The sequence below is a fragment of the Haliotis cracherodii genome, unplaced genomic scaffold, assembly GCF_022045235.1.
Source record: "Haliotis cracherodii isolate W230 unplaced genomic scaffold, xgHalCrac1.p SCAF_16, whole genome shotgun sequence".
NCBI classification, from domain to species: Eukaryota; Metazoa; Mollusca; class Gastropoda; order Lepetellida; family Haliotidae; genus Haliotis; species Haliotis cracherodii.
This window is the reverse complement of record NW_027266271.1, coordinates 5,282,126-5,309,885: the sequence shown is the minus strand read 5'-3', so window position 1 is coordinate 5,309,885 and position 27,760 is coordinate 5,282,126. Positions and strand designations below refer to the sequence as shown.

At 41.9% G+C, this 27,760-nt stretch overlaps 1 protein-coding gene across 3 annotated transcripts in view; it reads left to right on the top strand.

Annotated features, from left to right (window-relative positions):
• Positions 1 to 27,760, top strand: part of LOC139463746 (epidermal growth factor receptor-like) — a 266,464-nt gene that overhangs the window by 228,583 nt on the left and 10,121 nt on the right. The window contains exons 16-27 of one of the 3 annotated variants that reach the window (XM_071245008.1): positions 201 to 366; positions 458 to 571; positions 756 to 1,037; positions 1,526 to 1,589; positions 1,808 to 1,899; positions 4,392 to 4,467; positions 4,641 to 4,787; positions 5,891 to 5,988; positions 6,909 to 6,989; positions 18,275 to 18,424; positions 18,586 to 18,787; positions 18,929 to 19,111. In XM_071245008.1, coding sequence (XP_071101109.1) covers positions 201 to 366; positions 458 to 571; positions 756 to 1,037; positions 1,526 to 1,589; positions 1,808 to 1,899; positions 4,392 to 4,467; positions 4,641 to 4,787; positions 5,891 to 5,988; positions 6,909 to 6,989; positions 18,275 to 18,424; positions 18,586 to 18,787; positions 18,929 to 19,111 — 1,655 coding nt within the window. Of the gene's footprint in view, positions 1 to 200; positions 367 to 457; positions 572 to 755; positions 1,038 to 1,525; positions 1,590 to 1,807; positions 1,900 to 4,391; positions 4,468 to 4,640; positions 4,788 to 5,890; positions 5,989 to 6,908; positions 7,017 to 18,274; positions 18,425 to 18,585; positions 18,788 to 18,928; positions 19,112 to 27,760 lie in introns of all 3 variants that reach the window. The other 2 variants (XM_071245007.1, XM_071245009.1) reach the window with 2 other exon arrangements.

Here is a 27,760-nt window from a genome sequence, read left to right as displayed (position 1 = left end):
TGGGGCTGCTTCTGTTTTTATATGAACTGCAAACACTTTTCAAGTGGGTTTATCAGTCAGTGCATTGCTGGATGGTTTTGTATATCACACAAGAAATGTAGAAAATACAGTAGCTTAGCTACAGCGTTATTGCTGTCGGCATATAGCATGATAAATAGAGTTATATCTATATATAGGGATATATGTATCCATCCTTCCAGAGAAGAAAAGAAGAAGATTGGTATAATTGCTGGTGCTGCAATTGGTGGTGTGATGGTGGTGGGCATCATACTGGTGTGTGTAGCCTACAACTGGAACCAGAGGGCCAAGTCCAAGGAGAAAACTGCTGCCCTCACTGCAAAGATGACCGGCTTCGATGAGACTGAGGTAGGAACGCTGCCTTTAGCTTTATCTGACTTTATGATCTGATATATACTTCATAAAATGGAATGTAATAATGAATTAATTGACATTTCAGCCTCTGACTCCAACAAATGCCAAGCCAGACCTTGCACAGCTAAGATTAATCAAAGAGTCTGAACTGAGACGTGGAGGCATCATTGGGTCGGGAGCATTTGGCACAGTATATAAGGTATGCATGGACGTTACATTTGAGGTAATTTAGGAAATTGAAAGTAGAATTATAGATAGTTAAAATGGTTGTATAAATTGTACATGTTGTAGCATGTATCTAGTGAGAGTACATTCATAGTGTTTATATAGGTAAATATGATTGTAATTCATCGATTGATCATAACTTGTCCTTCTGGCTGCAGGGTTTCTGGATCCCTGAGGGGGAGAATGTGAAGATCCCAGTTGCCATCAAGGTGCTGCAGGAAGGTACACCCAATCAGAACAAGGAACTTTTGGAGGAAGCTCGTGTGATGGCTTCAGTGGAACACCCATGTTGTGTGCGTATTCTGGCAGTTTGCATGACGGCTCAGATGATGCTCATCACACAGCTGATGCCTCTCGGCTGTCTGCTGGACTATGTCAGGAAGAACAAGGAACACATTGGCTCCAAGGTGTTGCTCAACTGGTGCACCCAGATAGCCAGGGTAGGTGTTTTACCCTGTTGAAGGTGGCCGTCCAGTGCAGTCAATGGCATTAGTAAATATGTACTGTAAATCTTGAAATTAACGCGAGTGTGAATTAAATGCGAAAAATGCAAGTGGTCTTTGCTCACATTATTAAACATCGCATTTATATCAACAATAAGGTGAGGATTCTCCTGTAAACCAGACAGAGGACCTTTTCTTTAGATATAAATCCACTGATGCTTGAGAGGAGGGGTTGTCGGATTCATATTGAGTCACATTTTTGGCTAGGGACCAGCAGTCGCATTCTTTTGGAGACACATTAATTTCACGATTTACAGTATATATCTGTTTACATATTCATTCAAAAGGTAATAATGGTTTTAGTTATCCAGATAAACTAAACAGCCTTGGAGCTATTTTCAAATGAAGAAATAGATTTTTCTAATATGTGTACAATTTTATCAAGATTTGGAGCTGAAATGTTTACTTAGAGCTTTGATTCCCAGGGGATGACATATCTTGAAGACCGTGGCATTGTCCACAGGGACCTGGCAGCAAGGAATGTTCTGGGTGAGTTACACACATTCACAATGTCATGCTTTCCCTTTTAACAAACATTCAACACTATATAAGTAAAGTGATATTATATTTTATCTTAATTTCTTTTCACCTGAAAGGATTATGTAACTGCCTGATTTCACCATGTGTTCATGCACTCGCTGGTTTGGGGTACAATTCTTTCTTTTAAAACATCTAAAACCATTGCACTTTACCCATGACTATTTCAGTACAAACTCCGACCCAAGTGAAGATAACAGATTTTGGCTTGGCCAAGTTGCTGGACTACAATGAAGACGAGTACCATGCTGCAGGAGGAAAGGTCAGCCTTGTTGCTAGGGACTGGTCTCTGCAGTCCTCCCCAGGGTGACACGTTGCTGCAGTGTTATATGCAATTTTCAAAACTGCCAGCACCCTTCTGGAACATTCTCTGTTATCCTCTCCCATTATGTATTTTCCAAGCACCAATATCTAAGTTTGATGTTTTCAGTCTAATTCAATTAGGCTAAAAAAATAGTCTTGGTTTTCAGGCATCACTGCATGATCACAAAGTCTGCCGCACGTTTTCTAAAAAAAATCCTTAGACATTCAGCGCCTGAGCACTGAAATGGGCAATGCTTTACTGCTCATCTTGTGTTATGGTCAAGGCAGCAATAGGAGTTTGTGTTCCTATTTTGCCATTTGCAAATTTGGTAAATGAAAACATGAAATTTACGATAAAACATCACAAGACATGATGTTTTACAAATTCAATGGTATCTGTGTACTGTATGGCGGACAATGTTTCATACACAGAGATTTAAGATCACATGTATATTTGTCTCGGAAAATAAGCCACATATAGCAGTCAGCTGTTCACACATTTTCTCCCCTATCTAAGGGTGATTTTGTCTAATAATTACTTAATGTCATGGTCAATATCAAAACTGAAAAGAAATTTTTAATACAGTGATAGGATGACCGTATCTCTTAGACTAATGTTTGTTTCAAGGCGAGTACTTGGTGGGTTTATGTGACCTGCTGATTAGTTCATACACGATTTTGCTGAAATTAATTGAATGAATATTTTGGATAAAAGTAATATGATGGATTACAAACATAAGTCCAGATACACAATGAACACTTTTATAGCCAGATAGTGTAATAACAGGACCACCTTGCATACTCTAACACAGATTTGCTAAGATGCTACTTCTGGTGTTGTGTGCTCACAATAATAGAAGCTTGTTGTATGCATGTGTTATGGTGGTCCAACAGTTTGTAAAATGCTGTGTTCCAGTATTTTACTCATCAAGGAATATATTTTTGTAGGGAGGCCCTTTCCCAAGTTGACTATACACAAACTGTTTTTTTTGGTTACATGCTAGTTTCAACAACAACAAAAAAGGCTGCCTGCACGCACTATATTTTCAAAAGACATTGCCTGAGAACCAATTCTTAATTTTTTAAACCTTAGAGGGTGCAATATGGATACGAAGTCACACAGTATATCATGCTGTAAATACATAGTGATGCCACATAGTGGTACATGTGGTCGAACTTGCCTCACTCTCAGTGGGCAGAGCGTATAAAAGTGATCTTGACAGGTCAGTAGGATGTCATGATAACACACAAGTTTCATTGGTTAGTGCATAAACAGGTGACGCGAAATGACATGTAAACACCCACCCACGTGGGCCGTTTGACAACAATAAGGACGTAAGTGCAATCCGACAATCACCATTATTGGAAATAAATATTCATCAAACAATTCAAAGACTTTTCAACAGATGTGTATGTATTCGATTTCAAAAACTTCCTGCTATGTCGTCTTCATATCTTCATAAAATGTTACTTTGGAATGTCCACAATTTATGTTTTCATTCCAGTCCAACACGAACAAATTAGTCTTGTGTTTGTATTCTCTGGATGAGAATGAAATATGTTTGTCAGGATAAATAAAAGCAGTGTTATTAAAACATTCAACATTATCACATTACCAATATTAAATATCACAGCACCAATCCTGTGGTGTACGAAATATACATTTGCAGTTTATGAATAGCATTTCTCAAAATATCCAACAGTTGTGAAAACCCTGGTAATGGTAAAAAATATTGCCAAGTGATATAGGTGGGTTTTTGTCGTTTCCATCACACAATTTCATTGTCCAGTAGCAATGTGCTTTGACAGAGGCACTCTTGTCCAAAAGCTGCTTGTGCCAAGTTACTCAATGAAACATTGCCAGTCACCGTGACCCAGATTTAATCCTCTGTTGATTCCTTTTGTGGCATGCCAAGTATCATATGCATTTAACCATCCATATTTCTTCAATATGTTTAACAATCCCCAACGTCAACCAACAATATAGCGGGTGGGTGAAATAATTATATGTTTTTATAAAACTGTCTTGGTACCATCCTTTGAACTAATTTATGATGTAGGCCAAGTCATTTTGCTTTGGTAACAACTGTTTAATAAACAACTGAAGAAAGATAGAGTTGCCCTGTTTTTTGGTGGATGAGCAATGGTAGTAGTAATTTCTTTTATCAGACCGGTGCACAATTTTCCACAGCAACAGAAAAAACTGAGATACGAAATATACATTTTCTAATCGGAATGGATTTGGGACATTCATCACATGTGTTTGCTGTGTAATTACATATGTGTGTAACTTGTGTTCCAATCTTCCAACAGCTAACATCTCAGATTCTTAACTAGGAGGTATCTACTTTCTTTCCAATGTCAGCATTTAGTATTAGTTCAACAGTAATCCATACATGAGTAGGAATTTGTGATGCATGGAATGTTTGAGCTACATGTTTGTGTGTACAGATGCCCATCAAGTGGCTGGCCTTGGAGTGCATCCAGCATCGGATCTTCACACATAAGAGTGATGTGTGGAGCTATGGTGAGTCACCGGATCTTTACGTGGAAGAAATATCGGAAACTTAGCTCAGCAATATTTTCAATTTAAAACTAACCTGTCAGTACAATATTACAAATTTCCACGAGCAGAAAGACATCTAGCATTCCTGCTCTGATGAGAGTTATGTCCCTTGTGACATGTATATTTTTGTGTAGGAGTCACAGTGTGGGAATTGTTCACATATGGTCAGAAGCCATATGACAGCATCCGCGCCCGCGACGTGCCTGATCTTCTGGAGAAAGGGGAGCGGCTGCCACAACCCTCCATCTGTACAATTGACGTCTATATGATCATGATCAAATGTAAGTGAAGATTTTTATGTGAATATTTAAGGAATGTCTGTCTACTGCATTCAAAGATGTTCTACATGTAGGAATCCTATATGTGAATTTTGTCTGTAATTAAAGCAGTGTAGCGACACAAAGACTCAATGTGTATTGGTTGTATTCTAAGTTATAGATGAAACACAACTCTGAGGTTTGGGTTGAAAATGTAAAACCTCATGTGAGTGAAAAACCTGAGGGCCAAGGGCTTTTCCAGAGGTCGAGATTTTTACAACCTAAACTGATCAGTGTTTTTACTTTCTTATTACTGTCTAAATGAAAGAAATATCAGAAAGAATAAGAAAACAATGGGATACCTTATAGTGAAGCATTGCAGTGTGTCACAACATAAAAGAAATGCTAAATGAAAGCATGCAAGAGAAAGACCACATGAGTCATGACATGTAAGATTGATCACCTTTCATCACCACTTTTATCAGAGACTCATTGGGTTTAAACCTAGGTTTACACAATTGTAAAACCTCAAAGCAGGTTTTACAATTCATATGTAAAATCTCTCAGCAAGTCTCACTTGAAAGTTGTACCTCTCACAAGGTTACTATCAGATAGGAAGATACTAACAATACAATAGCCATGTGGCAGTAGTTTTATAAGACATGTTATAGCCATAGGAACACTTGTGTGACCCCCTTATACTTTTGTTGGTATCACTAATAAACCTTCATTGTTTTCTATTCTGTATATAACATGTTGATAAATACATGACGTGTCATGACATGACATGGCATTTTGTAATATGGGCTGTTGAAGTCAAGTACTGAAATACAAATCTGTCTGCATCTAAACCTAGCCAGTATGAGCAGAAGGTTGCCTGAGCTTTTTCACTGGCAGAATCTACCACTTGTTGATTTGAATTTTGTTATGATCTGTACATGTTGGTCCAGTGAGTTTCGCTGAGTGGTAAACATGCCTGACTTACGTCACATTTCCTCCCACATTAAGACAGCATTATGACCATACCATGACTGAAATACACGGATGAAAGTAGTGCCAAACCCCAAAACACTCCCTCACTCACTCTGGAACGGCTTGATTATAAAAATACATGTTTTGTTCGAAAGGTTGGATGTTAGATGCAGACAGTCGTCCATCCTTCAAAGAATTAGCTGAAGAGTTTGCTAAGATGGCACGTGATCCGGGCCGTTATCTCGTCATACAGGTAAGTTTATTAAACACTCTATGTTTGTAATTAGTTACATCCAATTGCTTCCAGGAACAGAGATAGGGTTCTCATCCGTTTTTTTCTGTCTGATACTTCCAATACTTACTTGCACTATGAAGAATCTGGAACCTGTACATGTTGCTATTTTTGTGGATTTCTAACTAGCTGAACATGGCTACTGTATTCCACTGCATTCAATGGATGTTAATGTTTATGTTTTGTTTTATCCCTTTTTTTTGTTAGTTATTGATTTGAAAGGATTGATTTTAAAGATATTGGAATGGATGTGGCTCTGTTATTTACAGATTTGCTTTAAAGGAAAAATATATAGCACTATACTTCTTTAAAATAACTGATGTATTGTTTGTAGTATTATGATCAGTTAATGTTTTCTTCATAAGCCTCTGTTGTGGACCAAATATGTAAATAATATTTTTCTTCTGCTTCCTATCACTGGGTTGAATACAGTAAAAAATGCTTTTTATTTTCTGTTTGTAGAAAATGCTTTGGTCTTTCATTAGTTCTGGAAACTGTTTTTACAAAATTTACGTTCAAGTCTTTGTGAAAATGACACCACTCTTGTAACCATGTTGTCAAGTGTTAGTTGCCACTGTTCTACTGAGGAAAACTGCAAATCTCCATAAATCTAAAAAACCCACAAGAGTTTCATAATAGAAGTTATTGAAGCCACCTCCCTTCAGAGTTACTTCTTTCTTGTACTGACTTTTGATTTTGCATGAAAAATATCGGCATGAAAATGAAATTATGAAAGCTTCTCTATTAGAAAGGACAATTAAGTCATAAGATATTTCTTAAGTACACAGTAGTAAACATTTCTGAACAGAGTTTTATATATGCTTAAAGCGGGTATACAGTGAATGCCTTGACGCTGACTGTGTGGATGTTTGTGACAACAGGGCGATGTGTTGAAGAAATTCCCTGACCAGACAAATGTGGTCACAGAGATTGACATGATCGCAGGCCCTGATAGCTGTGACGTTAGTAACCAGCCACTTTTGTATCAGGTAGAATCGTGCACGGGATAGACTAAACGTATCCAGATACTGCATTCTGCATGGTGTCCGTCGTGTCTGTGTGGTAGCTGTAACTAATGGGCTGGGCCTTTTTACCCACACCATGTTATTGGCAGAGTATCAACTTTTGAAAATTTATCTAAAGGAGAAAACATGTTTCAGATTGCATGTCTGTAGCAATATTAATACAAATTAAGCATCTTTTTCATTTTATTCTACATATAAACCTTTTTAGTGTGAAATTTACAAAACTAAAGAGACTTGATAGATAATAAACCTTCCTGGTTCTCAGTATCCAGCTATATAAAACATTCTGATAATGTTTCTAAACCTGTGTATGAGCATGACTGAGATATCAACACTAACCAGCATGCTGTGGACTGCTCTGATGATGTTCTGTAAACATCATCACCGATGGTTTCCCACATATACCTCACTTTGCATCCTGAAACAACATTAGATAAAAGTCCTCTACCCCTATACAAACCTGTCTACACATGGCAGCCACCCCTACTGCCTGTACATGCAGGCCAACCTGTCTACACATGGCAGCCACCCCTACTGCCTGTACATGCAGGCCAACCTGTCTACACATGGCAGCCATCCCTACTGTCTGTAGATGCAGGACAACCTATCTACACATGGAAGCCACCCTTACTGCCTGTACATGCAGGCCAACCTATCTACACATGGCAGCCATCCCTACTGCCTGTACATGCAGGACAACCTATCTACACATGGAAGCCACCCCTACTGTCTGTACATGCAGGACAACCTATCTACACATGGCAGCCACCCCTACTGCCTGTACATGCAGGCCAACCTATCTACACATGGCAGCCATCCCTACTGTATGTAGATGCAGGCCAACCTATCTACACATGGCAGCCACCCCTACTGCCTGTACATGCAGGCCAACCTGTCTACACATGGCAGCCATCCCTACTGTCTGTAGATGCAGGACAACCTATCTACACATGGAAGCCACCCTTACTGCCTGTACATGCAGGCCAACCTATCTACACATGGCAGCCATCCCTACTGCCTGTAGATGCAGGACAACCTATCTACACATGGAAGCCATCCCTACTGTCTGTAGATGTAGGACAACCTATCTACACATGGAAGCCATCCCTACTGCCTGTACATGCAGGACAACCTATCTACACATGGCAGCCACCCCTACTGTCTGTAGATGCAGGACAACCTATCTACACATGTCAGCCACCCCTACTGTCTGTAGATGCAGGCAAACCTATCTACACATGGCAGCCACCCCTACTGTCTGTAGATGCAGGCCAACCTATCTACACATGGCAGCCACCCCTACTGTCTGTAGATGCAGGACAACCTATCTACACATGGCAGCCACCCCTACTGTCTGTAGATGCAGGCCAACCTATCTACACATGGCAGCCACCCCTACTGTCTGTAGATGCAGGCCAACCTATCTACACATGGCAGCCATCCCTACTGTCTGTACATGCAGGACAACCTATCTACACATGGAAGCCACCCCTACTGTCTGTAGATGCAGGACAACCTATCTACACATGGAAGCCACCCCTACTGTCTGTAGATGCAGGACAACCTATCTACACATGGCAGCCACCCCTACTGTCTGTAGATGCAGGCCAACCTATCTACACATGGCAGCCACCCCTACTGCCTGTACATGCAGGACAACCTATCTACACATAGAAGCCACCCCTACTGTCTGTACATGCAGGACAACCTATCTACACATGGCAGCCATCCCTACTGCCTGTAGATGCAGGACAACCTATCTACACATGGAAGCCATCCCTACTGTCTGTAGATGTAGGACAACCTATCTACACATGGAAGCCATCCCTACTGCCTGTACATGCAGGACAACCTATCTACACATGGCAGCCACCCCTACTGTCTGTAGATGCAGGACAACCTATCTACACATGTCAGCCACCCCTACTGTCTGTAGATGCAGGCAAACCTATCTACACATGGCAGCCACCCCTACTGTCTGTAGATGCAGGCCAACCTATCTACACATGGCAGCCACCCCTACTGTCTGTAGATGCAGGACAACCTATCTACACATGGCAGCCACCCCTACTGTCTGTAGATGCAGGCCAACCTATCTACACATGGCAGCCACCCCTACTGTCTGTAGATGCAGGCCAACCTATCTACACATGGCAGCCATCCCTACTGTCTGTACATGCAGGACAACCTATCTACACATGGAAGCCACCCCTACTGTCTGTAGATGCAGGACAACCTATCTACACATGGAAGCCACCCCTACTGTCTGTAGATGCAGGACAACCTATCTACACATGGCAGCCACCCCTACTGTCTGTAGATGCATGACAACCTATCTACACATGGCAGCCACCCCTACTGTCTGTAGATGCAGGCCAACCTATCTACACATGGCAGCCACCCCTACTGCCTGTACATGCAGGACAACCTATCTACACATAGAAGCCACCCCTACTGTCTGTACATGCAGGACAACCTATCTACACATGGCAGCCACCCCTACTGTCTGTAGATGCAGGACAACCTATCTACACATGGAAGCCATCCCTACTGTCTGTACATGCAGGCCAACCTATCTACACATGGCAGCCACCCCTACTGTCTGTAGATGCAGGCCAACCTATCTACACATGGCAGCCACCCCTATTGTCTGTAGATGCAGGACAACCTATCTACACATGGCAGCCACCCCTACTGTCTGTAGATGCATGACAACCTATCTACACATGGCAGCCACCCCTACTGTCTGTAGATGCAGGCCAACCTATCTACACATGGCAGCCACCCCTACTGCCTGTACATGCAGGACAACCTATCTACACATGGAAGCCACCCCTACTGTCTGTAGATGCAGGACAACCTATCTACACATGGCAGCCACCCCTACTGTCTGTAGATGCAGGACAACCTATCTACACATGGAAGCCATCCCTACTGTCTGTACATGCAGGCCAACCTATCTACACATGGAAGCCACCCCTACTGTCTGTAGATGCAGGACAACCTATCTACACATGGCAGCCACCCCTACTGTCTGTAGATGCAGGACAACCTATCTACACATGGAAGCCACCCCTACTGTCTGTAGATGCAGGCCAACCTATCTACACATGGCAGCCACCCCTACTGTCTGTAGATGCAGGACAACCTATCTACACATGGCAGCCATCCCTACTGTCTGTACATGCAGGACAACCTATCTACACATGGAAGCCACCCCTACTGCCTGTACATGCAGGACAACCTATCTACACATGGAAGCCATCCCTACTGCCTGTACATGCAGGACAACCTATCTACACATGGCAGCCATCCCTACTGCCTGTAGATGCAGGACAACCTATCTACACATGGCAGCCATCCCTACTGTCTGTAGATGCAGGACAACCTATCTACACATGGCAGCCATCCCTACTGCCTGTAGATGCAGGACAACCTATCTACACATGGCAGCCATCCCTACTGTCTGTAGATGCAGGACAACCTATCTACACATGGCAGCCACCCCTACTGTCTGTAGATGTAGGACAACCTATCTACACATGGAAGCCATCCCTACTGCCTGTAGATGCAGGACCACCTATCTACACATGGCAGCCACCCCTACTGTCTGTAGATGCAGGACAACCTATCTACACATGGAAGCCATCCCTACTGTCTGTAGATGCAGGACAACCTATCTACACATGGCAGCCATTCCTACTGCCTGTACATGCAGGACAACCTATCTACACATGGAAGCCATCCCTACTGTCTGTAGATGCAGGACAACCTATCTACACATGGAAGCCACCCCTACTGACTGTACATGCAGGACAACCTATCTACACATGGAAGCCATCCCTACTGTCTGTAGATGTAGGACAACCTATCTACACATGGCAGCCACCCCTACTGACTGTACATGCAGGACAACCTATCTACACATGGAAGCCACCCCTACTGTCTGTAGATGCATGACAACCTATCTACACATGGCAGCCACCCCTACTGTCTGTAGATGCAGGACAACCTATCTACACATGGCAGCCACCCCTACTGTCTGTAGATGCAGGACAACCTATCTACACATGGAAGCCACCCCTACTGTCTGTAGATGCAGGACAACCTATCTACACATGGCAGCCGCCCCTACTGTCTGTAGATGTAGGACAAGCTATCTACACATGGAAGCCATCCCTACTGTCTGTAGATGCAGGACAACCTATCTACACATGGAAGCCACCCCTACTGTCTGTAGATGCATGACAACCTATCTACACATGGCAGCCACCCCTACTGTCTGTAGATGCAGGACAACCTATCTACACATGGCAGCCACCCCTACTGTCTGTAGATGCAGGACAACCTATCTACACATGGAAGCCACCCCTACTGTCTGTAGATGCAGGACAACCTATCTACACATGGCAGCCGCCCCTACTGTCTGTAGATGTAGGACAAGCTATCTACACATGGAAGCCATCCCTACTGTCTGTAGATGCAGGAAAACCTATCTACACATGGCAGCCACCCCTACTGTCTGTAGATGCAGGCCAACCTATCTACACATGGAAGCCACCCCTACTGTCTGTACATGCAGGACAACCTATCTACACGTGGAAGCCACCCCTACTGTCTGTAGATGTAGGACAACTTATGTGTAATGTAGTAATGTCATAAATAGGAAATGTTAGAAAAGTAAGAAAATACCAGAAGTGACATAAAAATATATCAGAATTATTATATCATAAATAGATAATCATAAATAGGGATATCAGCAATATAATGATGGTTGTAAAGAAGTAATCACATATTGACTGGTAATTACACTGCAAGATAGTCAAGTCCTCTCGAAATGGTTCAAAGACATTACAGCTCTTTGGGATTTGAAACAGTTATGTGAGGGAAGCACAATGATTCAAGGACATTAGTGTCAACTAAACAGGGAGTGTTCTAGAGGCAGAACCCACCTTTCATCTGGTATACTGACAGTGATTTATGGCAATGATGTAATACAGTGGTATTCTTATAATTATTAACAATGATAACTATTCTTTGAAGTTTACATGATCCTGTATATATATCCATTCATGATGTCTGCGTTTACAGGATCCTATATTGGTCTGGGGTGGTGGAGTAGCCCTGTGGTTACAGCGTTCGCTCATCACGCTGGAGGCCTGGGTTTGATTCCCCATATGGGTACAATGTGTGAAACTCATTTCTGGTGTCCCCCACCATGATTTTGCTGGAATGTTGCTAAAAGCAGAGTAACAAATCCAACTCATTCACTCACTCACTCACTATTCATGTCTTTGTACACATGATCCAATACTGATCCATTCATGATGTCTGTGTACACATGATCCTATACTGATCCATTCATGATGTCTGTGTACACATGATCCAATACTGATCCATTCATGATGTATGTGTACACATGATCCAATACTGATCCATTCATGATGTCTGTGTACACATGATCCTATACTGATCCATTCATGATGTCTATGTACACATGATCCTATACTGATCCATTCATGATGTCTGTGTACACATGATCCTATACTGATCCATTCATGATGTACATGTACACATGATCCTATACTGATCCATTCATGATGTCTGTGTACACATGATCCTATACTGATCCATTCATGATGTCTGTGTACACATGATCCTATACTGATCCATTCATGATGTCTGTGTACACATGATCCTATACTGATCCATTCATGATGTCGGTGTACACATGATCCTATACTAATCCATTCATGATGTCTGTGTACACATGATCCAATACTGATCCATTCATGATGTCTGTGTACACATGATCCTATACTGATCCATTCATGATGTCTATGTACACATGATCCAATACTGATCCATTCATGATGTCTATGTACACATGATCCAATACTGATCCATTCATGATGTCTATGTACACATGATCCTATACTGATCCATTCATGATGTCTATGTACACATGATCCTATACTAATCCATTCATGATGTCTGTGTACACATGATCCTATACTGATTCATTCATGATGTCTATGTACACATGATCCTATACTGATCCATTCATGATGTCTATGTACACATGATCCTATACTGATCCATTCATGATGTCTATGTACACATGATCCTATACTGATCCATTCATGATGTCTATGTACACATGATCCTATACTGATCCATTCATGATGTCTATGTACACATGATCCAATACTGATCCATTCATAATGTCTATGTACACATGATCCTATACTGATCCATTCATGATGTCTATGTACACATGATCCTATACTGATCCATTCATAATGTCTATGTACACATGATCCTATACTGATCCATTCATGATGTCTATGTACACATGATCCTATACTGATCCATTCATGATGTCGGTGTACACATGATCCAATACTGATCCATTCATGATGTCTATGTACACATGATCCAATACTGATCCATTCATGATGTCTGTGTACACATGATCCTATACTGATCCATTCATGATGTCTGTGTACACATGATCCTATACTGATCCATTCATGATGTCTATGTACACATGATCCAATACTGATCCATTCATGATGTCTATGTAGACATGATCCTATACTGATCCATTCATGATGTCTGTGTACACATGATCCTATACTGATCCATTCATGATGTCGGTGTACACATGATCCTATACTAATCCATTCATGATGTCTATGTACACATGATCCAATACTGATCCATTCATGATGTCTGTGTACACATGATCCTATACTGATCCATTCATGATGTCGGTGTACACATGATCCAATACTGATCCATTCATGATGTCTGTGTACACATGATCCTATACTGATCCATTCATGATGTCTGTGTACACATGATCCAATACTGATCCATTCATGATGTCGGTGTACACATGATCCAATACTGATCCATTCATGATGTCTATGTACACATGATCCAATACTGATCCATTCATGATGTCTGTGTACACATGATCCTATAATGATCCATTCATGATGTCTATGTACACATGATCCTATACTGATCCATTCATGATGTCGGTGTACACATGATCCTATACTAATCCATTCATGATGTCTATGTACACATGATCCAATACTGATCCATTCATGATGTCTATGTACACATGATCCAATACTGATCCATTCATGATGTCTATGTACACATGATCCTATACTGATCCATTCATGATGTCTATGTACACATGATCCTATACTGATCCATTCATGATGTCTATGTACACATGATCCTATACTGATCCATTCATAATGTCTATGTACACATGATCAATACTGATCCATTCATGATGTCTGTGTACACATGATCCTATACTGATCCATTCATGATGTCTGTGTACACATGATCCAATACTGATCCATTCATGATGTCCATGTACACATGATCCTATACTGATCCATTCATGATGTCTGTGTACACATGATCCAATACTGATCCATTCATGATGTCTATGTACACATGATCCAATACTGATCCATTCATGATGTCTGTGTACACATGATCCTATACTGATCCATTCATGATGTCGGTGTACACATGATCCTATACTGATCCATTCATGATGTCGGTGTACACATGATCCAATACTGATCCATTCATGATGTCTATGTACACATGATCCTATACTGATTCATCCATGATGTCTATGCACACATGATCCTATACTGATCCATTCATGATGTCTATGTACACATGATCCTATACTAATCCATTCATGATGTCTATGTACACATGATCCTATACTGATTCAGCCATTATGTCTATGTACACATGATCCAATACTGATCCATTTATGATGTCTATGTACACATGATCCAATACTGATCCATTCATGATGTCTATGTACACATGATCCTATACTGATCCATTCATGATGTCTATGTACACATGATCCTATACTGATTCATCCATGATGTCTATGTACACATGATCCAATACTGATCCATTCATGATGTCTATGTACACATGATCCAATACTGATCCATTCATGATGTCCATGTACACATGATCCAATACTGATCCATTCATGATGTCTATGTACACATGATCCTATACTGATCCATTCATGATGTCTATGTACACATTATCCAATACTGATCCATTCATGATGTCTATGTACACATGATCCTATACTGATCCATTCATGATGTCTGTGTACACATGATCCTATACTAATCCATTCATGATGTCCATGTACACATGATCCAATACTGATACATTCATGATGTCTATGTACACATGATCCAATACTGATCCATTCATGATGTCTATGTACACATGATCCAATACTGATCCATTCATAATGTCTATGTACACATGATCCTATACTGATTCATCCATGATGTCTATGTACACATGATCCAATACTGATCCATTCATGATGTCTATGTACACATGATCCAATACTGATCCATTCATGATGTCTATGTACACATGATCCAATACTGATCCATTCATGATGTCCATGTACACATGATCCTATACTGATTCATCCATGATGTCTATGTACACATGATCCAATACTGATCCATTCATGATGTCCATGTACAGATGATCCTATACTGATCCATTCATGATGTCTATGTACACATGATCCAATACTGATCCATTCATGATGTCTATGTACACATGATCCTATATTGATTCATCCATGATGTCTATGTACACATGATCCAATACTGATCCATTCATGATGTCTATGTACACATGATCCAATACTGATCCATTCATGATGTCTATGTACACATGATCCAATACTGATCCATTCATGATGTCTATGTACACATGATCCAATACTGATCCATTCATGATGTCAGTGTACACATGATCCTATACTGATCCATTCATGATGTCAGTGTACACATGATCCAATGTAAGTAAAAGTGAAAAACCCTTTGAATACCTACAAGATATCTCTGTTTATAGCAGAGTCGATTGTATGTTTCCAGCTGTATCTTTAGCATGTGTTTATGAATCACTATTTAATAGTGATGATACCAGGTGTTCAGTAAAAGGTGAGCCCCATGTCTATGTTTACAGGATCCTCTACAGATCCATACATAACGTTTACAGGATCCTCTACAGATCCATACATAATGTCTATGTTTACAGGATCCTCTACAGATCCACACATAATGTCTATCATTACAGGATCCTCTACGGATCCATACATAATGTCTATCTTTACAGGATCCTCTACAGATCCATACATAATGTTTACAGGATCCTCTACAGATCCATACATAATGTCTATCATTACAGGATCCTCTACGGATCCATACATAATGTCTATCTTTACAGGATCCTCTACAGATCATACATAATGTTTACAGGATCCTCTACAGATCCACACATAATGTCTATGTTTACAGGATCCTCTACAGATCCACACATAATGTCTATGTGTACAGGATGCTCTATGGATCCATACATAATGTCTGTTTACAGGATCCTCTACAGATCCACACATAATGTCTATGTTTACAGGATCCTCTACAGATTCACACATAATGTCTATGTTTACAAGATCCTCTACAGATCCATACATAATGTCTGTTTACAGGATCCTCTACAGATCCATACATAATGTTTACACGGTTCTCTACAGATCAAATACATAATGTCTATGTTTACAGGATCCTCTACGGATCCACTCATAATATCTGTGTTTACAGGATCTCTACGGATCCATACATAATGTGTATGTTTACAGGATCCTCTATGGATCCACACATAATGTCTATGTTTACAGGATCCTCTACAAATCCATACATAATGTCTATGTTTACAGGATCCTCTACGGATCCATACATAATGTTAACACGGTTCTCTACAGATCAAATACATAATGTCTATGTTTACAGGATTCTCTACGTATCCATACATAATGTCTGTTTACAGGATCCTCTACAGATCCATACATAATGTTTACACGGTTCTCTACAGATCAAATACATAATGTCTATGATTACAGGATCCTCTACGGATCCACACATAATATCTGTGTTTACAGGATCCTCTACGGATCCATACATAATGTCTATGTTTACAGGATCCTCTACAGATCCATACATAATGTTTACAGGATCCTCTACAGATCCATGCATAATGTTTACACGGTTCTCTACAGATCAAATACATAATGTCTATGTTTACAAGATCCTCTACGGATCCACACATAATATCTATGTTTACAGGATCCTCTATGGATCCACACATAATGTCTATGTTTACAGGATCCTCTACAAATCCATACATAATGTCTATGTTTACAGGATCCTCTACGGATCCATACATAATGTTTACACGGTTCTCTACAGATCAAATACATAATGTCTATGTTTACAGGATTCTCTACGTATCCATACATAATGTCTATGTTTACAGGATCCTCTACAGATCCATACATAATGTTTACAGGATCCTCTACAGATCCAAACATAATGTCTATATTTACATTGTCCTGTGGCTCTGTTCTAGGCAACACAATACGCTTACAATCATAGTGGTTGTATTTTACCTCACACGCAGTGGCTGTGTGCTTGAGAGCACCAGGCACAAGTACAATAGATGCTACTTACATGTTTTAGGGCATTTTTTTCATAACAATGTAATTCTCTCTCTGTTTAGCATGACATTTGAAAGTTTAGTTTCACACTATACACATTTTGCTTTCTGCATGTAGTTTGATTTCGTGTTTTGTGAATGTCCTTGTGTGATAAACTCTTTGTACTGTTTCCATTGTTTAGTTTGTTGTGCAAATTAGTATTGGATTTACACTTTATGATTATTTTGTTTTGATTTGTAATAATTTGCATTTTCTTTTGTTTTTAACCTAAAAAAAGTTTGCATACACTCACTCTTACTAGGTAGATTACTGTTTTATAATATTATCAGGACCATGGGTCAAAGTAATTGTTGGAATATCTGACCAGTCTCTATCAGTTGGTTTACGGTTTTCAGAAAAGTCCACACCAGTAACAACTGCTGCTGGGCTATAAACACATATCAATCATAAATGGCAGCAGCAATGTATAAAGTTTGACAAGGAATAAACGCTGGTCTTTTGGTCTGAATATTAATTGCATATATTTTTGTTGAGTATGGTATATGAGGCGGGGAAAGGAAATGTTTGTGTGAGAGCATCAGGCAGCAGGGATGGTGTCAGATGGTGGTAATCATGTGTTCTCTTCCAGGGAGACAAGCTGTTGCGACTGCCCAGCCACTCCTATGACAAACATGACCTGGCCCGCAGCATGAGTGTGGCTGTGGATGGTCCGGAGGAGGTAATGGAGGCTGATGACTACCTCCAACCACAACAACCACAAATCCCAGAGGACACAAAGGTCAGGACCATCTCATGAAAAGAGTCTTATCATTCATGCTTATACATTTGGGTACATGCAGTCACTGACTATAGGTTCAATCAAGAATGTGTAAGGAAGATCATTTTGTTGTACACAAACTGAGTCTTAATTTATATGCTTGTTGCTTTACTCTTTTTCAGATCCCTCTGTTGGGTGCTGCAGCCTTTGATCACAAGCCTAAAGATGGGGGAGTAAGACCATGGCGGGAGAAGCGTTATGCTCACCTTGAGTCTGCAGCTGAAGCTCGCAACATGAGACAACAATTGTCACCAACAAGAGGGAGAGAAAACAGTATTAATTCCCGTTACAGCTCAGATCCAGTCCGCTTCTTTAAGGACAGAGGTTTGTCTAATGATCCAGTTTATTTTGAGCGGTATTGTTTACCTATAGATGTGATCACAACCAAACTGTTCATTAAGTTTATTCATGTTTTCTACCTTATAAGTATATAATTATGGAGATATTTCAAATGTGTGATTGCAGATGAGATAGATGGCATCCCACCCAACATGACAGGTCACCAAGCATATAGTGGCTTCCCAGACAGCCACATCTCACCCATGCCCAAGAAGCAAGACACTCCTCTGAAGCTGCCACTGGATGAGGATGACTACCTTCAACCCAAGTCAGCCAACCCTGCTGCCTACATGGACCTGAGTGACAAAGGTGAGACTGACAGTGTGGGGACCAGCTGAATGACAAACCATAGAAGCCGGACAATTCTTACGAAACTTCTACCTCTTCTACATATCTGCCATAAATCCTGTATTTTGGCTTCATTCACACTAACCAAAATTTTTAGATTTGCAACAGATGTCCTCTTCACTGTCAATTACACACAGTTAGTTGTCGCCAAGTAGTCTCGTAACTACCCATGCCATGATGTCACAATGGCGGCCATATCACTTTTTTCTGGGTGTGCTAGAGTTAACACCCACTATAATAGTAGTGACAATCTAGCACTTGGTATTAGGTCACTTTAATCTGAGATTATTCTCATAAGGTTGCTATAATAACAGACATATAAATATATATACATTTAAAGTAATAGTGCTGCTGGAAGAGACTACACACAAGGGTATAGCTGGTGTTGGGTTTGTGAGGTTGCCATGCAGTCTCCCACCACCCCAGGGTGTGAGAAGTGTGGTCAACGATACGAGAGATCCTCATGTAAACTACAGGAAGTGCAGAGGGAAGACCTGCACATTGGAGAAGAGATGAGAGAAATGCACCTCCACATCCGAAGAGATATTCTCCAAAATGTCAGAGGCCGCGACTAAGGCCAGTGGAAGAGAGGTGGCGAAGAAAAAGGTTGACAAGATCACTGAGAAATCAGTTTCTACTCCAGTGCCTCCCTCTCCAGTGACCCAATCATCTCCTGCTCTCATCCTGAGCCTCATCCAACAACTTCTGAGAGAACAGCGGGAGATGGCAAAAGACATGCTTGATTCTAAGCTGTCGCATATGGACGCTAAGATCACGATGGTAGCTCTGGCTAAGATTACCAGATCTTTGTCCCCGGTTGAGGGCAAGGCTACACAAGATCTACAAGCTGAGCCGCACGGCTAGCCCACGGACCACATTCAGGCCATGGGCCACAGCGTGGATCCTGGTAACCAACACATGGACCAGTCACCAAACCAGCTAGACCAGAGAACAATACCGTACAGGAGCCACATAGTATCCATGGACGGGCCGTCAATGGCATTCAGCCATACCAGAAAGATGCCACGGGCCTGCCTCCCACGGCATTCCAGCTGACGGATAATTCATCCAGCTATCCAGCCATCCATCTGTGAAGAAACTATACGGCCACCGTACAGACTCCATGGGCCAGCCAGCCACAGCTGCCCAGCCTACCAACAACGGCTTACCACTTGACCGTTCGAAGGGACCAAAGAGAGCAGCACAGACCCCATGGGATTACCCAGACAGCCATTCAGCCAGCCGTCCAGCCAACCAACCAGCCAGCTGTGAGAACAGCCACGGCATGGCTACCGTTACCCACAGGCTACAAGCCACACAGAGACATATTATACCGGAGTCATGGTCACCGGAGGGATATGATTGTCCACCCCCCACAGGAGATACCCCAGGCTACTCAGAGCCAGAATCAAAGGGTTTTGAGGAGATTGAGAGCTCACCCCAAAGAGATTACAGCAAAGGCTACACTTTTGTGGAACTTATTGAAGAGCTTTACCACCTTATGCCTTCACTTCGGCCACATGTGACAGAGGATTCACCACACCAGATGCCGGAATACGGGGGATGTCATGAGCAGGTCGTAGACAAATCGACGGATAACATCAATAGACTCAAGCAGGATGAATGTCTACCTCTTCCACCCATGAAACAGGAAGTTATACAAGATGCACGATGCTACAATTCTGGAGTTCCAACACTTGGATGAGGATTTCTACAAATTAGAGCGCAATCCCAAAATGAACATTTCAAGGATTTAGTATTGGTTGCTATATCCTCAATTGATATATGTGGCATATATAAATTGGTTAGTCGCAGGAATCAGACACACCATACCGCCTCTACAACTATCCTATGAAGGAATTGTGCGGGAAACACCCGTGACTATTAGGACCAATCAAGTTGGACTAATCCACACCCTCCTTGACTCAATCGTCAAGATGCAGGGAGATTTACTATCACCCCAAGTCTGGACTTCCTCACAGGAAGACTACAGGAACAACAGCTCCTATCTCAGATTAGGTCAAGGGACGTATCTAGCCAGTCCAGGGAGTTTGTGATGTCGCAACCAATATCAGCGACCACAACCTTCAACGAGAAATTCAGAAATGTGATAGATGAAGTCAAACAAGATACAGCCGAGCATTTCCACACTTCAACCATAGACCTTGTGTCAAGAGCTCACAAGTCATCACATTCTCACAAGTGACCCTGGGACCATAAGTCATATGTGCCCAAAAAGCCTCCTAAGAAGTCCCCTCCGGGAAGGATTCAATTCCAACCGTGGTAGAGGCATGACAAGCCACAATCTTCGCAGGACTTTTTTCTACACCCAGACTACAAGAAACGGGGATATAATCGCCAGTGAGGATCAAGCGGCAGAGGAGAAAGAAAATTCTGACTTCCTTACAACCCCCTCTGATGTTATAGACCCTTTTGACGTGGTTACGTCTACCGTTTTTCAACATAACACCAACTTAGTTGTGGGTCACAGCTACAAGCTACACTTCAGAAAACATCTGAGCCTATGGTGGCACCTGAAAGGTGGCAAGTTAGCAGCTGCAGAATTGGCCATCAGGAAGCTACTAAAGGAACGAGCCATTCGGGAACTAAAGGAGTCCAACAACACCAAAGGTTTTTACTCCCCAGTCTTTTTATTCCCGAAGAAGAACACAACCGAGATGAGGATCATAATAGATTTAGCAATCAATGGCCGACGCTACGAATTCCAAGTCCTACCATTTGGGATAGCAGTAGCACCTTGGGTATTCACCACGATAACAGCGCCAGTCATCAAGTTTGCCAATTTCCAGCTTGTTCGAATCCATGGTTATTATCCCCCGCCACGAAGTGGAAGGGGGATATAGGAATGGGTGCCGTCCGTCCGTCCGTCACATTTCGTTTCTGGAACAGATCTTGAAAACCGTGACCTGGTGCCTTTTGATAGTTTGGGATTTTTAAAAAAGTAATTTTTTGAGTTTCCATGGCAACGACTTTGATTTAGACTGAAAATGGCAGTAGTCCTCGTTTCCGGAGCAGATCTTGAAAACCGTACCATATTTCTTTGTCATACTTGGCGCATAGATAGGTCTAGTAGTGAACTGGTGCCTTTTGATAGTTTGGGATTTTTTAAAACAAGTTATTTTTCAAGTTTCCATAGCAACGACATTGATTTAGACTGAAAATGGCAGTAGTCCTCGTTTCCGGAGCAGATCTTGAAAACCGTACCATATTTCTTCACCATACTTGGCACATAGATAGGTTTAGTGGTGAACTGGTGCCTTTTGATAGTTTGGGATTTAAAAAAAAGTTATTTTTTGAGTTTCCATAGCAACAACATTGATTTAGACTGAAAATGGCAGTAGTCCTCGTTTCCGGAGCAGATCTTGAAAACCGTACCATATTTCTTCGTCATACCTGGCACATAGATAGATCTAGCGGTGAACTGGTGCCTTTTGATAGTTTGGTATTTTAAAACAAGTTATTTTTTTAGTTTCCATGGCAACGACTTTGATTTAGACTGAAAATGGCAGTAGTCCTCGTTTCTGGAGCAGATCTTGAAAACTGTACCATATTTCTTCACCAAACTTGGCACATAGATAGATCTAGTGGTGAACTGGTGCCTTTTGATAGTTTGGGATTTTTAAAAAAGTTATTTTTTGAGTTTCCATGGCAACGACTTTGATTTAGACTGAAAATGGCAGTAGTCCTCGTTTCCGGAGCAGATCTTGAAAACCGTACCATATTTCTTCGTCATACTTGGCACATAGATAGTTCTAGTGGTGAACTGGTGCCTTTTAATAGTTTGGGATTTTTAAAAAAGTTATTTTTTGAGTTTCCATGGCAACGACTTTGATTTAGACTGAAAATGGCAGTAGTCCTCGTTTCCGGAGCAGATCTTGAAAAAAGCCCAGTGAACATAGTTCACAGGAGCTAATTCATTGCACACACCCGACATGTCATATTGGCGGGGGATGTGAGTATTTCATGCATGTTTGGATGACTTCTTAGCAGCAGACCAAGGGAAATATCAGCTACATCAGAACATGATATTCTTGATCAAGCTTATCACTTACCTAGGTTTCCTGGTCAACCCAGCCAAGTGAGAGATCACTCCAGCCCAAGACATAATATACCTCGAAGCAAGATTCCATTTAGACAGTGGATATCTATGTCCACCAGAGGATCGATTCGAAAAGTCTGTGGAGATGATCAAATCAATTTTAAGTCAACCCAGCAAGTTGCTGAGGTGGTGGATGTATCTGCTAGGCAACTTGACATCTCTACTGGATATGATCGAAAATTCTGTGGAGATGATCAAATCAATTTTAAGTCAATCCAGCAAGTTGCTGAGGTGGTGGATGTATCTGCTAGGCAACTTGACATCTCTACTGGATATGACCTTCAGAGGAAGGCTGAGGCTACGTCCTCTACAGACATGGGTAAACTCTAAACAATCAAAGGGCCTAGAATTCTAGTCTCAGTTACATCACACTTTGCTACAAGACCTCCATTGGTGGAATCACAGAGAACACGTGATGAGTTTCATCCCACTCACTTATCCAATGCCAGAACATCATCTATTCACAGAAGCGTCAGATTCGGGATAGGGAGCTCATATGGACGATCTCACAGTACAGGGATTGTGGATCACAGAGAAGAAAAACCTTCATATCAACTGCAGGGAATTGAAGGCCATATATTACGCCATCCTGGAATGGAGAACACAGCTTCATTTATCATCAGTTCTCATAGCCACGGACAGCACCACAGTGGTGGCATATATTCAGAAGCAGGAAGGAACCAGATTTAACTCCCTGATGACGGAGACTATGTGATGGTTTGCCTTTGCAGACTCCTTCAACTGCCAGATGGAAGGGAGACATATACTCGGGAAACTGAACATACTGGCCGATAGCCTCTGACAGGGGGGAGAATAGTGGCAACAGAATGGACATTACATCCACAGATCTTCAGCTGGATAATCAAGATATGGGACATGCCACACACTGATCTATTTGCCACCTGCCAGAACAACCAACTTCCAGTTTATGTCAGTCCAGTTCCTGACCCAAGATCACCAGATCGACGCTCTTTTCATGGATATGACGAATCTATTTGGCTGCACATTTCCAACATGGTCTCTCCTAGACAAGATCATACACAAGGTGTAGGAGACGGATTGCGTAATAATACTGATAGCCCCAGTATGGCCCAGCAGGGCATGGTTCCCAGGACTATCAAAGCTTCTAATGGAGGAACCCATACAGTTACCACTTCATCGAGATCTGCTACGACAGCCCAGGTCCAGCATATTCTATGAAAATCTGCCCAGCCTACATCTAACCGCCTGGAAGTTATCGCGCAGAAGATGCAAACATCAGGATAATCTGAGCTTGCCTCGGAAGCTGTGCATGGCAAGATCGTGGCGATCTTCATCCACCCTTTAATATGACAACAGATGGAACAAGTTTGTCCAATGGAGAAGACGACTAGGGATTATTGATAATCTTAATTAATAATTCTTCATCTACATCAAGACCATAAATTCAGACACAGGATGATAGAAGGTTGCAGATCAGTCCTTCATTCTGTACTTCAACATGATAGATTATCTATTGGAAACCAACCCATCCTCCACAGATTAACGAAATGATTTCTACTAGAAGATATTAAGATCCCTCGTATCTTCCCCAAGTGAAATCTATTTGTGGTATTATCCTCACTGTTAACGGAACCTTACAAACCCATGGCGAAGGCTACCCTAATTAAAAATGCCAGGAAAACATTGGTACTGCTAGCCATGGCCACAGCAGCAAGAGTTTTTGGAGTTACATGCCTTAGACTATTCTAGTCTTACCCATGATCAACATTGGACTTCTATAACTATAAGATCGCTCCCAGAATTCATAGCCAAGAACCAATTTGCCACAAAGGGACCACTGGGTCATAGTTCTATACAATCCCTGCATTAGGACCAACAGTGGATCAACCAGACAGGCTCCTATGTCCCTCTCGGCCACAGACCAACATAGACGCTATCGAAGGAGACGCTTTGTATTCTGTAAGACCAACTCGAACTAGGATATCACCAAGGCTACTGTAGCAGGGAGGATGAAGGCCACAGTTGCACAAAGTTAAAGTTATACGCAGACTCAGAATTCCACAACATGCCTCGAATCCTGCTCAGCTCACAAAATAAGAGTGTCATGGACTACAGTCTCAGTAGAACCAGTAGTTTCCAGCTGTTAGTGGGCCTCACAAAACACCTTCACCGGATTTTACTTACGTGATGTGCAACCGGACCTAGAGGGCATGTATTCCCTTGGTTGGGTGGTCGCGGTACAAGCTATCGTCCAACAATAGTTTTACCCCTTTTATCGAAAAAAAGCGGGCGGGCGAGAATCTGACACCAGCAGCATCAGAGAGTAAGTACACCCTTGATTACTCTGCTTATTAGGTGTAGGATGGTTTAGAAGCACCTTAAATGTCATCTATCACTGGAAGTGATGTCATTACTGGAAGTGATAGAAAAACCAGAAGTGACATCAACACTGGGAATAGCTGAACAAAGTCCTTCTAACCACAAAATGACGTCTTTGGGGTAGAAATGGACCTAAAAAGACATCATTACCAAAAGGGGAAGTGACTGCAGAACCGAAAGTGATGTCAGACCCAGAAGTGCTGTCAGAACCGGAAGTGACGTAATAGGCAGTATTAAAGGTCACTAATCCAGGTTTGCTATGGTCAAATCAGCAAATATAACGATAGATCTTGTGATAATATCACGTATTTGATGGATTATTGACATAGTCTTCTGATTTTCAATTCATCAAGGGGAATTTCAGAGGAAATTATCTCAGTAGGATGAGAATTAGTACATTATGGCATTATGACATTTCCGGATTGCTGTCGATTACTTAGGGAGTTACTGGAGGCAGATCCCGCCTGGGTCCCTCTGGTATATTCCGGCAGATATGTAATAGAGGTAGAAGTTTCGTAAGAATTAGCGAACAATAGTTATTGTTTATAATTCTAAGAATACTACCTCTATTACATACAAATTACTCCCTTCCACCTCCGCTATTCATTTACCTCTAGTTGCAGATGGGGGAAAAAAAGTGATATGACCGCCATTGTGACGTCACGGCGTGGTTAGTTACAAAACTACTTGGCGGCAACTAATTGTGTGTAATTGACAGTGAAGAGGATGTCTGTTGAAAATTTTTCGATAGTGTGATTGAAGCCAAAATACAGGATTTATGGTAGATATGGCAGATATGTAATGAAGGTAGTATTCTTAGAATTATTAACAATGATAACTATTGTTTGATATTGGATGCTGACAGAGATAGGACCAACTGACAGACAGTAGAACTAGACACTGGGTGCTGAAAGATAGCACCAACTGACAGACAGTAGAACTAGACACTGGGTGCTGACAGAGATAGGACCAACTGACAGGCAGTAGAACTAGACACTGGATGCTGACAGAGATAGGACCAACTGACAGGCAGTAGAACTAGACATAGGATGCTGACAGAGATAGGACCAACTGACAGGCAGTAGAACTAGACACAGGATGCTGACAGAGATAGGACCAACTGACAGGCAGTAGAACTAGACACAGGATGCTGACAGAGATAGGACCAACTGACAGGCAGTAGAACTAGACACAGGATGCTGACAGAGATAGGACCAACTGACAGGCAGTAGAACTAGACACAGGATGCTGACAGAGACGGGACCAACTGACAGACAGTAGAACTAGACACTGGGTGCTGACAGATAGCACCAACTGACAGGCAGTAGAACTAGACACTGGGTGCTGACAGAGACGGGACCAACTGACAGACAGTAGAACTAGACACTGGGTGCTGACAGATAGCACCAACTGACAGGCAGTAGAACTAGACACTGGGTGCTGACAGAGATGGGACCAACTGACAGACAGTAGAACTAGACACTGGGTGCTGACAGATAGCACCAACTGACAGGCAGTAGAACTAGACACAGGATGCTGACAGAGATAGGACCAACTGACAGGCAGTAGAACTAGACACAGGATGCTGACAGAGACGGGACCAACTGACAGACAGTAGAACTAGACACTGGGTGCTGACAGATAGCACCAACTGACAGGCAGTAGAACTAGACACTGGGTGCTGACAGAGACGGGACCAACTGACAGACAGTAGAACTAGACACTGGGTGCTGACAGATAGCACCAACTGATAGGCAGTAGAACTAGACACTGGGTGCTGACAGAGATAGGACCAACTGACAGGCAGTAGAACTAGACACAGGATGCTGACAGAGATAGGACCAACTGACAGGCAGTAGAACTAGACACAGGATGCTGACAGAGACGGGACCAACTGACAGACAGTAGAACTAGACACTGGGTGCTGACAGAGATAGGACCAACTGACAGGCAGTAGAACTAGACACAGGATGCTGACAGAGATAGGACCAACTGACAGACAGTAGAACTAGACATAGGATGCTGACAGAGATAGGACCAACTGACAGGCAGTAGAACTAGACATAGGATGCTGACAGAGATAGGACCAACTGACAGGCAGTAGAACTAGACACAGGATGCTGACAGAG